General features: G+C 36.1%; 1 protein-coding gene across 1 annotated transcript in view; it reads right to left on the bottom strand.

The window, feature by feature from the left end:
• Nucleotides 1–12,734: 12,734 nt before the first annotated feature.
• The window catches only part of LOC112049435 (organic cation transporter protein), a 28,544-nt gene continuing 23,016 nt past the window's right edge, over nucleotides 12,735–18,262 (bottom strand). Inside the window, exons 6-7 of the mRNA XM_024087310.2 lie at nucleotides 17,805–17,983; nucleotides 12,735–16,541 (exon numbers count right to left, since the gene is read on the bottom strand). Coding sequence (XP_023943078.1) covers nucleotides 16,377–16,541; nucleotides 17,805–17,983 — 344 coding nt within the window. The 3' untranslated portion in view covers nucleotides 12,735–16,376. The remainder of the gene's footprint in view (nucleotides 16,542–17,804; nucleotides 17,984–18,262) is intronic.

Below are 18,262 nucleotides of genomic sequence, written 5' to 3'. Positions count from 1 at the left end.
TTCCTCGATAAATGGGCTAACTTTCACTCAAAGTATTTTTCAAATCGGACCAGTAATTCCTGAGATTAGCGCGTTCAATCAAACAAATCCTCTCTTTACAATAAAAGAATTTTTTCAGTAGAGACCCCTCACTTCAATACAATAGGTATAAAAGGAAAATCCTATACCTAAATATACAAAATTGATGCCTCCGATAAAACAATCTGACTTGAGTAAAGCCAAAAAAAAAGAAGAAAAGAAGCTAACAATTTATAAGTTAGGCAATATTAGGATGTTTTAAATCCAACTTTAACTTACCAAACTTGTATAATGAATTTAAAGTAGTGCCGCTAGATGGCGCTGTTTCAATTCCTTAGAAATTCGCGTTTACGTTTACGCGATGGTCACAGTGTGAGAACATTGATAACTCAGACAAGGCACTCAGATAGCAGGTATTTATCTATGATCAAAATGTTGTCAAAAAAATCCAATATAAACGCCATGCCTTAAAAACTTAAAAAACTTTTGCTTGACTGCTAAACTAAGGGTCGATTACAGAAATCCAGCGTCCAACGATTGACCAGCGGCTGTTTGTTTATCTTTATACTGAAACCTTAAAAATCCGCATTATTTTGAACAATGTTAAAAATTATGGTCAAAACTTATAAACAAAATAATTTTAATTAAATTACCAGCTCTGAGTGGTAGCTGCTCTGCGTGGCGTTCAGGATTTATTCACCGCTAGGGGGTAAGCATTAAGCGAAACACTCGTTTTCTTATGAACGTATTACCAACTTCATTCATATTCCATTAGTTTTATACATACCATGTACATATACCACAGAGTGCTTATAATTACAGAAGCCACATAAGAGAAGGAAAATGATTTATTTTGACGGCCTCCGTGGCGCGATGGATTTACAAGAAGGAGGTTCTGGGTTCGATTAAGATTTTCTTAATTGGTCCAGGTTTGGCTGGTGGGAGGCTTCGCATGTGGCTAGTTACCACCCTACCGGCAACGACGTACCGCCAAGCGATTTAGCGTTCCAGTACGATGTCGTGTAAAAACCGAAAGGGGTGTGGATTTTCATGTCCTACAAGCTAGCCCGGTTTCATCTTAGATTGCGTCATCACTTACCAGATGAGATTGTAGTCAAGGGCTAACTTGAAAAGAATAAAAAAAAATGTATAAATCTTCTGCTTTCTAAAAACCGTTTGGCTGTGGTTGAAAAGATATAGAGTGCCTAGTGGGAGTTTTCAATATTTTCATACTGTTACTATCGCGTTGACGTAAACGCGAATTTATATGGAAACGAAACAGTTGTACAGTAGAGCCAGTAGATGGCGCTGTTTCAATTGCTTTCAAACAAAAAAAAAGAATTATCAAAATTGTTAATAAATGACGAAGTAACGAGTTAACAAACATTAAAAAAAATATACGCGAATTCAGAACCTTTTCTATTTTTTTAAATCGGTTAAAAATGTATGCGACGACGAACCTAGTTGTACAACGAGGTTCTAACATGCAAAATTAATAATTCACTTCTTATTTAATTCAATCAATGAAAATTATAATAAAATTTGAATATAATCACAGAATACATAGTAAAAATATATAATTAAGTCATAAATCTCATTACTTAGTCATTTTAAGGTTTATGTTAATTATTAATGTCAAGTATAGATTATTAAATTACAAGCCAAGTACCTTCTTCTTTAAAGGCGGTCAATTATTCTCACGTTTCTGCAGCGCAAACAGCAGCGATTACGTTTCAAAAGTCGAGCCGTCCTGCACGCAGCGACCAATACACGGTCAGTTATAGTCGTGGGTGCTGAAGAAACGTGAGAATAATTGATCGTCAATGGCGTGCATTAATCCTTTTACACCTAGTGGTGCATTGCCGAAATTAATTGAAATTTCTCATTTGTACAAGCCAAGTGCATTCGATTGTAAAATAAAATAAACCTAATAAGAGACCACAAGAATTTTTTTAGTGATTAGGTTTTTTAGGAAGTAAAAAAATTTTTTTGGGGATTTTATTTTACCACTACGGATGTTTCTAGTAGATACTAGAAATCACAAACTCAAAAACATTAAGAAAAAAACTGCGGACACAGGCAGAGATACTCCTTGTATAGCTCGTTCCATCGCCCGCTGTGTGACTCTGAGCCTTCTTGTGAGACCTATAGTTAGCGACCAAGTCTCGGAACCATAGGTCATCACTGGCAACACGCACTGTTCGAACTTCGGGCATAGACCTATAATTTAATAAACATCCATAGTTCGAAGAGCCGATGGACGTTGGGGTCTCAAGGTGCAGGAATGGCGACCCCGCACCAGAAAGCGCAGTGTTGGTCGATTCTCCACCAGATGGACTGAAGACATCAAGAGAGTCACAGGTATTTTCTGGATGCAGGCGACTCAAGATCGTGATGTTTGGAAGTCCCTACGGTCTATGTCCTGCAGTGGATTTCCATCGGCTGACATGATGATGATGATGAATTAATATCTTCCTTCTTTCAATTACGTAAGTAAGTATTAAAAAACATTAAAATTGTCTTTAGATTTTACATCTAAAGACAATTTAGCGCGACGTACATCAATAACCCATCTTGATAAATTCGCTATCAGGCAAATCTCTTTCTAATGACATCTTGAATCGCTTTAGGAAACTACGCCACTTCGATGTTCTAAGACTTAAACTAGACTTAGGTATTGTAAAATAAATTATCTAGGAAGTATTAGCAAGAAGTTTATAACTGTCTTAGAGTCTTATGCTAGCCGCTCACCATCCGATAAGCACACATGCCTGCAGCGCAACGGCTTGACGTCCGATAAAACTGATCGTGTGTTGGTCGCGATCAGCATGATGTCATGCACATTCGACGACCTCCGAGGCGCAGTAGTATGCACAGTGGATAAGAGGCTTAGGCCGTGGCTAGTTACCACCCTACCGCCAAGCGATTTAGCGTTCTGGTACGACGTCGTGTAGATACCGAAAGGGGTGTGGATTTTCATCCTCCTTCTAACAAGTTAGACCGCTTCCATCTTAGATTGCATCATCACTTACCATCAGGTGAGATTGTAGTCAAGGGCTAACTTGTAAAGAATAAAAAAAATGTTCATTAGCACTGTAGTAGTTTGTTTATTACGCTTTCACGCCTAAACCACTAAACTGAATTCTTTTGCCAATGGAAAGCTACATTATCAGGGAATAACATTGTCTACATTTAAACCCCGTATTCCCACGGGAACGGGTACTACGCGTATAAAACCGTCGGGTGTTTGCTATTAAATAATATTTGTGATATCACATGTATACTTGGCAACTTCGTTCGTAACACTCCTGATGGTCTGCGCGGGCCGGGAGGCGTGTACCGATGAATGAAAAACCCACGACTGATGCACCTCACTTCCCCGCATGCACGATTTCACAACCGTGCAGTCTTTCCCCCCGTCGCCCGCATATCATGGGAGTGTCATCAACGGACTTGCCAGACTATAGGTATGTATTGTATGTAATAGAGTCTGTCATTACCATATTGTAATCAATAGAAAAGTTTCTACAGAGTTTCTATTGAAATCTTCTAGAATACAAATGCATATTGTAAAAATTCCAATTTTGAATATTCGCAAGCGAGTAGTCTATCTCCATAATAACCCTTCTCATTACCCAAACATGCACTGTTTAGTGAAAAATGTGAAAAGTTTTTTTTTTAGGTATTATCAGTCCAAAAAGACACGATACAGCGGTGTTGAATATCTTAAAATTGCTGCTTTCAATCACACAAAGAGCCTTTACAGTTTACTTGCAGATAGTGATGGCAGTCGAGCGTATCGATAAAATTATTCGATAAATAATTTTTAATATGTTTAGAAGTAGTAGGACTTTTTCTGGCAGCGCTTGTCAGCCGACAAGTATGCTTGGGTTGGGGATAATATTGGTATCTTTATGTGCATAGGAATCTTATAGGCAAACGCGGTTCACCATCGGCTGTGCATCAAATCTACTGGTGTTAAGAATTTCTGTGTTCCGTCTTAAGAATATGGTATGCCGGTGTAATTACTTATGTCTCGAGTTGACGGGCTGCGTATTTAAATATGTAGGTACTCGTAATTCTATTGAAGTTGCAGTTTTTCTTAGAGCTTGGCTACCATGGCTTGTTCCATAAACTACTTCTTATGTATCTACTTTAAAATATGATAAACAGTAATTAAACCGTACGTGGGTTGAAATTTTTAAAATGGTCTATTTTAAATAGACGGTAAACATGCATTTTTTAAAAATGAAGTAATAGTTACTTTACTACCAGTTATAGAAGTAGAGTCTACCGAGGTTAGCAGGCAATACCTTAGCAGCTGTGCTATAAAGTCGACAGAAGTGATACGAGTAAACCTGCTGCCAAATGCGTGAGAGAATTAATGGAAGAAGGCTGTAAGGAAGAAAGCTTCCGTGGTTGCCTCAAAACCTTATTAATAAAAATACATTATATTATAGAGGCAATATTTTTATAATTTGCACTTTTTTTTTCATTTTTATTCTTTACAAGTTAGCCCTTGACTACAATCTCACCTGATGGTAAGTGATAATGCAGTCTAAGATGGAAGCGGGCTAACTTGTTAGGAGGAGGAGGAAAATCCACACCCCTTTTGGTTTCTACGCGGCATCGTACCGGAACGCTAAATCGCTTGGCGGTACATCTTTGCCGGTAGGGTGGTAACTCCCACCAGTCAGACCTGGACAAATTAAGAAAATCTCAATCTGCCCAGCCAGGGATCGAACCCAGGACCTCCGTTTTGTAAATCCACCGCGCATACCACTGCGCCACGGAGGCCGTCAAAACACTAAAACAATCTAGGTATAATAAAGGTTCAAATTCATATAAATGTCGATATGTGTGCACATTTGTCGACATTTTATCGTATACAGATACATATGGTAAGCGCAACACTAGAAGGCGATCTAGAGAAGTGCAATATTTCGGCCGCGACCCGAGTGTTGTCTGAACAAAGGGGTCGAGCTCCAGCTTAGTTGCAGTTGGAAATGTCTGAAACCTACTCCTGCGATTGTATACCCAATGTCGGTGCTTGGCGAAAGAATAGCTACCATTGTAGCATTACCTGGAGTTTGCGTGTTTTTGAAATAGAATATGCATTTCTAGCATTTTTGCTGGACTTAATATGTGACGAAATAATGTATTTTTAAGCGACTTCCAAAAAGGAGGAGGTTCTACGTTCGGCTGTATGTATGTTTTTATTATTTTTCATTTATTTTTTTATGTATGTCCAGCGATAATTCCGTCAATTATGGACCGATTTTGATTTTTTTTTTGTTTTGAGGGGTTTACTTCCAGGGTGGTCCCATTTTTTTCATGTCAGGATCTGATGATGGCATCCTGGAGAAATTGAGGGGAACTTTCAAAAATTGTAGAGACGGCTAGTGCATTTGTTATTCTTATTTTGCAACGTTAAGTTAACTCAATGATAATTTTATACTGTACATAGGTTACGTCCCTACAAAATCACCGCACAAAGTGATCCCAATTTAGCTACACCACTGAGCGCACCCATCCATAATTTTGTATTTAATTCCATTATATATTTGTGTATATATAGTTTTTACACTTCCTGTGCTCGCCATTGTAGACGATATTGGGTATTATGTGTTTAATTAACGATCGTTGTATAAATAAACGACTAAATGAAATCTAGTCAATTTTCCACATTTGTCCGCCTCAGTTTTGAATTTTGATGCGCTAGTGCCCCATCTCTAGTACAAAATATCATTGAGTTAATAGTCAGGGATCCCTAAAACATTTTGTACACCTGACTTCTTACAAGCAAATTTTTCGTGAGTAGCTTCATCTCGATGAGACGATCAAGTTTTTTATTTATGAAAATTCTTGATTTTGGTAACAGAGTTACCAGGAAATGAATATTTCATAGCGTCAGAACGAGATAATGTACCACGCAATTTGTAGGACATTGTGGCTGTTAAGTTCTGAAATTTTCATTTCTCAGTACCTCAGTTAGCTACCAGAATCAAGAATTTTCGTTAATAAATCACCTTGCGCTCGCCGCGTGCATTGTAACAGCGTGGTGGGCCTAACCTTCATATCCTCTCTCTTATATCTTTGGAGTGGTGGCATTGGCCCTATTGTGGGTCATTAAAATATGACTGCTTTATTATTAAATCTATGGACTATAAAATGACGGAATTATCGCTGGACATACATAAAAAACATACATACAGCCGAACGTAGAACCTCCTCCTTTTTGGAAGTCGGTTAAAAATGGCTCTTATGTCCGGCATCCGTGATAGATAATGATTGATTTACATTTAATTGAAAGATATATAGATACACGAAGATTGTCTACACACACCCCAGGCTCGTAAGCGTAGCTTCAATGCTTTATGTTCTATGGTCATATACATACTCGTTTCTAATATCTATCTATACAGAGATGAGATTAATCTCTCTAGATCTCAGAGGAATTATATTATATAGCCTTACTAAACGTTACCTCTCTGTCAAAGTATAAGATCAACGATCTATCGTGTTTATGAAAACTGTTTGTATAGAATGTTTCATTGTTGTAATCATTTTCGTTGAGTAAAGATTTCCCTAAATATGCCGATTTGTGTGGTTGAATGGCATAAAAAACTGCCAGCAACTTTTAGTTTACTAAAAGATGAAGTTAGAAGAAGTTTCATGTGTAAGTATTTCTAACTTATTTATATCACAAATTTGTATTTGTAACGAAACAATATCTAAAAAGAATCTATTTTTCAGCTGGAACATAAAAACATCTATTAATGAGTCGATTATAAAGCGATGTGTCGATTATAAAGCGATGTGTTTATTAATTTGTATAAAAAATACTAGTCCATATGATGTAGTTTGTGTGAACTCTAGATATAGATAGATGGTGATAGGACAGAACATATTAATACAAGCTGATGTGTCTACATGGGTATAGACAACCGCAATCAAACGCACAGTGTTTGCGGAATTATGAACATCGTGAATAGGAACGTGAAGCGCTCCGTGAAACGAATACATCTTGCTCTTTTGTGCTCACACGTGTGCTCGCTTTCACACTCTGAAGGATATTGCAAAACCGAGCAACGTTTGTAGGGGAGACATTTGATACTGTACCTCTGCCAAAGTAAAAGACCAAACGGGCCATAATGATAATACTAAAGTTAGATATACTTACTCGTAAATAATAATAAGTTGCATCATCATCAATGATGATCAATGACATCCACTCTGGTTTGACATTGGATGTGATCATGGACACTAGATATAGGGCTTTTGTGAGTATTTTCAAATACCAGTGTCCAGCTCCTTACAATCTGCCCGATGTGATCGGTCCACCTAGTGGATGGTCTGGTTGGAGGTAGCTCGGCTCTTACGACTATGTGCTGCACCCATTGCCACTTTAGCTTTGCGACTCGTTGAGCTATGTCAGTAATGTAATGGTTCCACTGCAGATCTAGTTATTTCTGATCCACTCACGCAAAAATGATTCAAGCGTAGCTCTCTCCATAGCCCGCTGAGTTACTCTGAGTTTTTTTTGCAAACCATAATCGAATCGTTATTTTTTGAAGCATATGATACAATACTGATACCGTTTTGTTTATTTCTGCCGCCAAGCTTACAGTCTCATATTACACGCACCTCAGATTGAAGGGCGTATAATAGATACGACACGTTATAATAGTTGATTCTATTTACCCAGACTAAGTATTTTAATAGTAATAGTAATTAAGTAATAAAAAAAGCCATGTTAAAATTCAAAGATAATCATAATACAATAGGAGTGTATACCTACTCGGGAACGTGTTGCTTGTTGGTAACTTTAAATGAGACTGCAAGAGGTATATTATTTCCCATGTTTTAAAAACGGTTGATGAAACAGGAATAGCACTTGCAAGTATTATTTTGCAATTATTGTGCAATTTGTTTTTTTCTTTTGATAACATTTTTCCCTGTATCCATCCATCTCAATAAAATAACGCCAACTTTTTACCAACTTCCGGTACTGAAAATGTGTTAGAAGAAATAAAACCTCAGTAGGTAATTAATACATGCTCTAGGATTTCTAACCCTCCTCGTGATCCGAAGCCACATAGGCTGACTACTGACTTAACGAGATAACTAATTGTACTATTATGACGTACTAGCGGACCCGGTCAAGCTTCGCTTTGACCTATGTGCGCTTTTTATCTACCTACCCTACCCTGCTCTACCCCTACCCTACCCTACAAATGCTCCATACAAACACCCCCCATTTTAGGGAAGTGGGAGGTTAGAAAGAGACTAAAAGTAGCCTATGTCACTCTCCATCCTTTCAATTATCTCCACTTTAAAAATCACGTCAATTCGTCGCTCCGTTTTCCCGTGAAAAACGGAAAAATAAACAGACAAACTGACGGACACACACACACTTTCACATTTACACTAATATTATAAAGCTGAGAGTTTGTTTGTTTGTTTAATTGAATCTCGCGCTAAGCTCAGAAACTACTGGTCCGTTTTGAAAAAATCTTTCAGTGTTAGATAGCCCTTTTATCGATAAAGGCCGTATTATCTCCGTATTCCTACGGGAACGGAAATCACGCGGGTAAAACCGCGCAGCGTCAGCTTGTTTATTATATTAGTATGAATTCTGTAGTGCAGTGTAGTGCAGTGTTGGCCGACCCCCCACCAGGTGGACTGACGATATCAAGCGAGTCGCAAGGATTCGCTGGATGTAGGTGGCTCAGTATCGTGATGTTTGGAAGTCCCTACCAAAGGCCTATGTCCTGCAGTGGACGTCCATCGGCTGATATGATGATGATGATGATGATGATGATGATGATGATTCTGTAGTATCACTGCCGATTTATTCTACAAATGTTTGTAAAAGTTACGTCAAGTTTGGAAAAATGGCCGACAGAATAAATAAAAATTGCAACCACTTTAACGGTCAGTATCTAGTGCCTTTACTTGGAAACTGGAAAACTTGCCAATTTTATTTAAACCTCTCTTACTTGGAGCTCTCTACTTTGAGCACTCTTGCGAACTACCGCTGAAACATTCCGACCAGAAAAAGGCCGAAAAACTGAATTTCCCAATAAAACTGTGACAAGTTTTGTAACAGAGACTGTTCTTTTAGTAGAGGAGCCCAAGAGGGGATTTTTGCAGTTACTCGAGCGCGGCAGATAAACATAAGGGACTATACCTTACACTTTGTCGAGTACCTCCACCGAGTATGAGCCCTTAATATTGGTGGGTACGTTTAGGGCAACCAAAAAAAAAACTAACTTCATAAATACTCAACCAGCACGTCAGATTAAGATAAGGTAGGTGAGTTGATAGCTAAAAACTGCACATTTCGAAAATCTGACGATTTGAGCGTAACGTAATGGAATGGGAGGGTTTCAAAGTTACAAAATTAAACCCTTATATTTTAGTGCTCGAGGTACGAGTGCGATTAATTTTTTACTTATTTTTAAGGAAATAATCTCCTAATTAATCGCTAAAATTTTCTTACAATTTCAGTAAGCCAAAGTAATAAAAATTGTTTTAAAGTCTGTAGTTTTTTTTCCACCGCTAAAAGCGGAAAAAGTAAATAACCATTTATTCTTCCTATAATTTAATCTACCAAATGTAATCGGTCTCAATGACGCTCGAGTAACTGCAAATTTAGCATCCCGGGCTCCCCTACTATTTGATTCTTTGGAACCCAACTAGGTAACTATTTAAATGAAAAGTTTAAGCACTTTAGTCTGTAATGTAACACTAGTTAGCCCTCATTCGTACGAGGGTTTTTTTAACGGTCGTTAAAAAAGCGTTCATAAATAACAAATGCATTCCCAAGTAGGTATATGTTTACACGACAGCATTTTTAAGAGTGTGCAATATGTATTTTGGTGGTTACAAATGCTTCTGGATCTCAGATTCTGGAAAAGTTAGGAGCCTGATATTTGGTAAATGATATTTCAAAGTGTTAGCTTCGTTATGACTATACAAAATATACAATTTGTAAAAATTTTTTCGATAGTTTATTTTTTTTGAAAAATACATGTTTTGCTCACATTTTGCTTTCAATCTCAGGAAAAGCAAACTGATTTTCTTAAATTTTTGTTTTGTATAGAAAATTAGGTATATATCTTGAACATGGCTATTTTATGTTTCGTTATGTTGTTTAATTTACTTGCAATTAGGTAAAAATAGTTTTGGCACTCACGTCATAAAATTTGCGTCGCGCGTCAATCGCTCCGTGCTTTTCACTCACGTGAAAGTCATAATTCGGCGTCTCGTTTGCGCTTCGAATTTTATCAATATCGTACCGACGTGCTGCGCGCTCTTAATACACGACGCTTTTTTATCGAGCAGTGTTGCATTTTCAATTTTAGACGTTGGAAATGGACCATGAATAAAAGTGCTAACGCTGGGTTTTTAAAGTAACGCTTTTTTAACTCTCTTGCGAATGAGGCCTTACGGGTAAACTGAAAGCTACGATATTTTTTTTATTCTCATCTGTAGATCACATTTCATAATTCAAAATTAATTTATTTCAAGTAGGCTTAGTTTACAAGGAGTTTTGAAACGTCAGGTCTGTGGGCTTGTAGTGACTCTACCACCGATTCATGAAGCAGGATTTGCTGAGAAGATGATGTCGAGGATATCGATCTTGCGATGATCTTGTAGTCGTAATAACCAGCCCCTGTAGCCAAGTGAAACGCAAACGCTTCGACAACTAGAAAAATGTACAGGAATGACATGGCAAAGACCCGTGATCAAGATCTGTCATTCCCATTAATTTTTCTAGTTTTCGAAGCGTTTGCAATCGTAGAAAGAGAATCGACGTGCCACTTGGCTAAGTACAGGAGTTGGTTTCAGAGCTATAGAGAATGTGAAGTAGATACACCCAATGTACCTACACGTACCTCAGTCTTTCACCTTCGCATGGCTCACATACTGATGCGCATAGCTAAGTAATTACTTAAGCTCGGTTAAATATTTAGACTCGTAACTCCTGAGACGTGGGCGCTAGCTAACGTGCATATAATTATGACCAGTTTATATGTTACGATAAACTCGAGGTTTTGAACGACTAATATATGATCTCATACGATAAACTCGACCTTTGGAACGACTAATATATGATCTGATGCGATAAACTTGAGGTTTAGAACGACTAATATATGATCTCATACGATAAACTCTAGCTTTAGAACGACTGATATATCATCTGATGCGATAAACTCGAGCTTTGGAACGACTAATATATGATCTGATACGATAAACTCGAGCTTTAGAACGTCTAATACACTATCTAATATCGTGTTACGATAAACTCGAGCTTTAGAACGACTAATATATGATCTGATACGATAAACTCAGGAATTTTAACGACTAAAACACTACAGATGATACCACAGTTTACCTAGAGCGTGAAATAAAAATGAAATACACACTAAATATTTTTTTTATACCAGTCAGTAATGAATGACTTTAAATCCTATTGTATAAGAACTTGCAATCTTAAGCAATATTTATAAAACTACCTGACACTAGTAACGCCATCTCTTCTTTCTGATGTGTACTCAGAATGTGATAAAGTGACTGGTAAATATAACACCTAATAAAGCTGGGTCCAGACGTGTGTAACACGTAGTGTAAGATTACGTGTAATTTAGTGTCAACAGTGTGGACGACACACGAACTTAAAGCGAACTGTCTACGCGAATTTATTTCAAGAACAGTTTTCAATAGATCGAGCACTGCGAGCGCCTTTGTGTTCGCGCAAAAAACCGATAGCTGATGGATCAGCCCGAACGCCGCGCCGCGAGCGTTACATGTAATGCCCGTAGTGCCGTTCACACGTAGAATTCGCATTACATTACACGGTGGATTACATTACGTATTACACACCCACCTTTAAACTATTTAAGCCGGATTTATATTTGTGTGACGTGTCGTGTCGTGACGCGTCACAACAGAATCGGTATCATACATTTTGTATGCTAACGTTTACACTTATGTGTTGTGACATGTCGTGATGACTTCTCATGCGTTGCATTCAAAATGTATGAAACTTATTCTGTCCTGACGCGTCTAATACGACACGTCAGACAAATGTAAATCCGCCTTTAGTCGTACCGTGTAAAAGGACTTCACTACTCTTCATAGTAAGAGCTATAATAGTTGATACAATATGCATAAGCTTAGTGGAGTGTTGGCTTTAAAAAATTAACTTTATGAAGTAACATAAGAACACTTTAGATGTGTAAAAATTATGTATGATTTTTGTACAGTGAAAAGGATTTAATGCTTAAGATAAGTGGTGCGATTCGATTGTTGGTAAATGTGATAATTTAAATTAATATTATTTTAATGGTAAATTAAACTTAATTGTCGGGAAACTCTGCGACATATTTTCGTCGAAAACTCCTCATTCCCTAAAGATGAAAGTTGTCGAATAGTGCATGTTGCCAGTGATAACTGGTTCCGAGACTTGGTCGCTTACTAATTTACTATGGACCTCATCAAAAGGCTAAAAGACAACGGGCGATTTAGCGAGCTGTGTTATGAGATTTGCAGAAGGAGATCCGCAGTTTTTATAACATCATCATCAATTATGGTTAGGCCAATAGTCCAGCACGCTGGCACAAAGCGGAATATTCTCAAGTATGGAGGTTTCGTCACGATGTTTTTCCTTCACCGTTTTTATAACGTTCACAAAATAAAACATCTGATATATTTTTATGTTTATTTTATTGTGAAATTATTACATGTCTGTAAACAATGTGATTGGTTGATTAGGAAAATAATTCGAGAGTTTTAAAGAATAACTTAATAACTTAGACTAAATTAAAATCGTCTGGGTGCATTAATCTAGAGTAGATTACAATTATTTTTCAAGTAATTAACTAGTCTGATTTTAGTCTGAATTTAATTAAAATTAAATGCAGACTAAAATCTAGATTTAAATAATAAGTAATTTGTCACCACAGGAAAGGTTTTATAATAGCATTGACATTTAGGTGTACATACACAGAATAATTACTAAAATACTGTAGATAAATGTCTGTGTTCTTGAATAAGTGTGTCATTTATTTAGTTATATGACTACACAGCAGCGGCGTGCAAAAGGTGTTTAATTAGAGTCGGACATATATGTACAAATTGTACAAAATGGAATATTCCTTCTCGAATAGTCGAGTCCTTAGGGTAGGCAAGCATTTTATGCACATATGAAGTGCACGTCACTGCTATACAGTCACACAATAGGGATGGTGACAGTTTTTTTAATTGTATATAAATTAAGAGTATGCTAATAGTAAAGCAATTTTGTAAAAGTAACAAGGTATCTGCGATCATTACTTTCAGAGCTTAACAGGGATTTAAAGGGTCAGATTTGCGGCGCTGCCGCGGATCCCTGAAAAACGCCCCATACAAAATGGTACGAACTAATGACGTCGTATGCAATGTAATGATCGTTAGATGTGTATGTGCGTTCAAACAAAATTACTAATATCTTTGTTATTAGTGCGTTTAAGTTTATAGTTGATGTATTAAAAATGTCACATTTAATGTAAGGAAGCTAAAACTGTATGAATTTTCATCTAATTGCAATAAATTTACATTGACCTAATTTACCCGAAAGTATCATAAAAATTAATATATACAAATAATAAACCTAGTCATCATCCCCATTGACTTATTGTTCAATTATAGATTCCAAATTTTATTGAATATATTGTATACCTAATATTACTTATCTAAGTTACGTTTAATCTTAATACTTAAAGCTATTCAACAGCCCTACTCGATGTATACTGTAAGAACATACAAATTAGAAAATATGAAGGTAGAAAATGCACGTCATTTCATAACTTGTTAATTTCAAATTATGAATTGTTTGTTTATAAAAAAATATTCAAAATATATATGATTAATCGAATTTATTTTCATTAATTTAAGAAGAAGTTTAAGTAATATATAATAATATTATAATTTTGAATTATAATATTATAATATATAATGATACTATTAATCCCTACCGTCATTTATAATTTGTTTGTTGGTAAACAGTACAGATCGAGTAGGGCTGTATAGATAAAATATTAAACACATCAAAAATGCTTATAACTACTAGGATTCGAACCTGGATCTCGGGTAGTTACAATGTTTTCAAACTCGCCCACAGTCCACTTCTTTAGAGAGTTCCGGGTTCCATTCCCAGCGGTTTCAAAATATTTCAAAAAACACAAGTATAATATTAAAATTATTCTAAGTACATTTTTCACAGAAAAATATTTTTGGTTTTCACCCAGGAAAATCCTGGAATGATTTTATGAAGTTCATATTATATTTCATACATTTTACAACCAAATTAAAACTTGATTTGGTAAGTATTTATTCATTAATTTTAAGTAACTTTATTAAGAGCTTATACTTTTATACTGTTAATTAGAAGTTAATAAATAAAACGTTAAATTTAAATTACATTTTATTTTAAGTTAATTAAAAAGAAATAAATAAAATGCGAATTTGTCAGAGTTTCATTAACTACGAGTAATTTAAAATGCAGGCGGATTTGCTTAATTATGAACTTGTTCATAACATAATTGAAATATACAATTATATATCTGCCTATTAAGTTTTTAAACTACATACTACATTTATGAAAGTTTGAACATTTTTACTAGAAGATCCGAATTGGAAACCGCCTACATAACTGCCAACCCATAATAATAATAATATTTAATGTAAAACACCTTACATCCAATAAACAAATGGGTGAAGATAGTTTCTAATTGATAAATAGTGATTTTAGACTATTTGAATCAGTTGAAATTTCTGAATTTTCAAATAATACGCTTACTAACTTTAAAACTTGTATAATCTTTTTAACATAAAAATCGATCCGACTTCAAAACCTTATTTAATTTATTTTAATTTTAACAAAACCGATTTTCATGAAAATTAAATGGGACCAACCTGGAAGTAAGTATACCATTTCAAAGAAAAAAGAATTATCAAAATTGGATCATAAATGACGAAAAGCGGATGCCTACGTCATAACATCTACCTGCATGCCAAATTTCAGCGCCATCCGTCCAGTGGTTTGGGCTATGCGTTGATAGATGACTATGTCAGTAATTGAAAAATCAGAAATTTCAACTGATTCAAATAGTCTCTTTTTAACGTGAAACTGTAAATAGTAGGGTAAATAGCTGCTAGAATAACATCCCAGATGTGTTTACTTGTTTACTGAAAGATGAGAACATTGTTTAATCATAATTGCACCCACAACAATATTGCAACAATAGAAACTAGTCTGAATTGCTCCATTGTCGACTTTACGGGCAACATAAAGAAAAGATAAAAACCCCATTTGAAGAACTTATTAAATTGCCTTTGAGTGAGCAACTGAGAACAAAGGTAAATGAGGAAACTAAAGCTTTATATCATTGGTATACAAGAACATATAAAAGCTTTGTATGGTTAATTCCATTTATAAACCTTTTTTGACTTTTTCTGAAAGGGAATTTCTTTTGCCATTCAACATAGCGCGTACCCTATATGTGTTTTAATGTATCGTAACTTTTATTTATAGCTTTCGACTAATTATTATCACCATTATCTATTAGTATTACCTGATGTTTCAAAAGTGCTTGTAAGCCTAAATTGAAATAAATAAATTTTGATTTTGGCTTATTTACTGTTAGGGATTTAGAGATTGATTTTAGCAATAAGGCCGCCTTTGCCTGCTAATTTTTAGTTTTAATTATGTTTTATAATTTTCAATTTGTTTTATATTGAGTGCAATAAAATATTTCTTCTTCTATTATAATACTTTTTAATATTGACTCTATTTCTCAGCTAATTACTTAATACTTATGCCATTTTCATAGCAGAATTTTCGTAGTAGAAAACTACTTCTTTTTATTTATACTATATTTCTAAATAAGCTTGTACGGGGTGAGATTTTTTCATTTGTCATGACATAAAAATGGGCTTTGAAATGACAACACATAAAAACCAATCATACATAGTCATCAAAACATAAAAATGCATTAAAAACCTTTTGGAAAAACTGTTCTAAAATTCAGTCTATACTTGGCCCAAATTGGCGTTTTTATCTATTGTTTTTTTTTTTTTTTTTGAAAAGAATATTTAATATTACCAATAATCCCACCCCCCTATAATTAGTCGGGAAAGATTGTGCTAGGAGTGGGTATGACAATAGATCAACGGAGCGAGGATCGAACCACCACCTTTCGGTGATGAGTCCGACCGCTCCTACCGTTGAGCTACTGAGGCTCTAAAAATAAAAGTTTGTAAAAAGGAATCCTTTTGAAGTAATCTAATTTTATCAACTCTTCTCTTCTTCACATAGCGTCTTCTTTTGTCTTCTTTCTGGATAGTGCTTCGGCCTCTTCTATCGTGTCGGGAAGTCTGACATTCCTTGTTTCCGGCAGCATTAGCACCAATAAACTGGAGATGCAGCACATACCCCCAAAGAGGACCGTTGGCATCGATTTGTGGTACTCAGACTGAAAATAAAGTTCTTTTTTTTAATTTTTTGTGCAAAAAAAAACAAATAGATTTCCGGCCAGTTTCTTCATCGCAAGTAACAGTCAAAGTAACGTCATAAATCAAAAGTGACGGTCTTATTCACTGAAAAATAAAGTCTTCTTTACTAATTACTACTTTTACTGTTACTTTAGCTTTACATGAAGAAACTTGCTAGTCTGTAAAGCAACTATGACAATATGCATCAGCAGATAGTCTGGAAAGTTCGTTGATAACACTCCCATGATATGCGGGCGACGGGCGGAAAGACTCCGCGGGTGTGAAATCGTGCGCGCGGTTTCGTGTAAGTCGTGTAGTCGGTAAGTCGTGCATCAGTCATGGGTTTTTCATTCATCGCTACACACCCCCCGTCCCGCGCGCAACATCCTGATTGTTACGAACAAGGTTGCCACGCTTATAACTCACTAATTTTGACGTATGTTACTTGAGATATACGAAATTAAGATTCTGTGTAACAAATGTCATCCAATGCTTACTGACAACTCATATTGGATATCATACATAGGTAGATGACATTTCTCAATTGATTTGATGTTTATTTTAATATGTTGATAATAAAGACCAAAATAGTAAATAGTCCAGCAGATAGTTCGTCTAAAAAATTGTCATTGATAGTTTCAGTGGTTTCGAGTTTACTTGCACTAGGCCACGTCCCACGGTTTTATTTGTTCGCGTAGTTTACATCCCCGTGAGTATACAGGGATAAAATATAGCCTATAACACTCAAAAATGACGTAGCTTTCTAGTGGTAAAAGAATTTTCAAAATTGGTTCAGTAGATCCAGAGATTAAATACCACAAAAATTTCCTCTTTATAATATTATAGACACAGAAAACATATGTTAGATGGACAAAGTACTTTGAAAACGCTTATTTAGGTACCTATATTTTTGCGGCCGGCTTATTAGGCGGCCTCCGTAGCGCGGTGAATATACAAGAGGAGGTCCTGGGTTAGATCCCCGGCTGGGCCGATAGAGGTTTTCTTAATTGGTCCAGGTCTGGCTGGTGGGAGGCTTTAGCCGTGCCTAGACGTACCGCAAAGCGATTGAGCATTCGCGAGCGATGACACTCATGCTCCTCCTAACAAGTTAGCCCGCTTCCATCTTAGATTGCATAATCACTTACCATCAGATGAGATAGTAGTCAAGGGCTAACTTACTTACCTAATTACAAAAAATAGAACAATCTGACACTTAATCATGTTAGTTCAGTAAAGAATGTTACCAGTAGCGGAGTCAGTGGTGCGATCAGCGATCCTATCCTGCCGGCAGTAGAACACACGCTGATGAGTGTTTGACGCATGTTCGTAGGGAACACCTCTGACACGTAGATGTACACCGAACTGTACGTCAGTGTGACACTCCATTTGCCGATCAGATACAGGGGGATGGACCAGAGATCCGCTGCAAAAATAATAATTAATTCATTTAAGTTTATCATTTCAATCAATCAATCGATCGATCATTCACGCGACTCCATAAAAATACAATCTGAAACTTAATCTATCAGTTACATTCTAATTTATCATAATAGTTATTTATCATCATCATTAGCAACCCATATTCGGCACGAGTCTCCTCTCAGAATGCGAAGGGTTAGGTTAGGCTAATAGTCCACCACGCTGGCCCAATGCGGATTGGCAGACTTCACACACCTAGATAGTTAAGAAAATTTTTAGGTTG

Source organism: Bicyclus anynana, chromosome 17, assembly GCF_947172395.1.
Source record: "Bicyclus anynana chromosome 17, ilBicAnyn1.1, whole genome shotgun sequence".
In the NCBI taxonomy this organism is placed as follows: Eukaryota; Metazoa; Arthropoda; class Insecta; order Lepidoptera; family Nymphalidae; genus Bicyclus; species Bicyclus anynana.
This window is presented reverse-complemented; position numbering and strand designations above follow the sequence as displayed.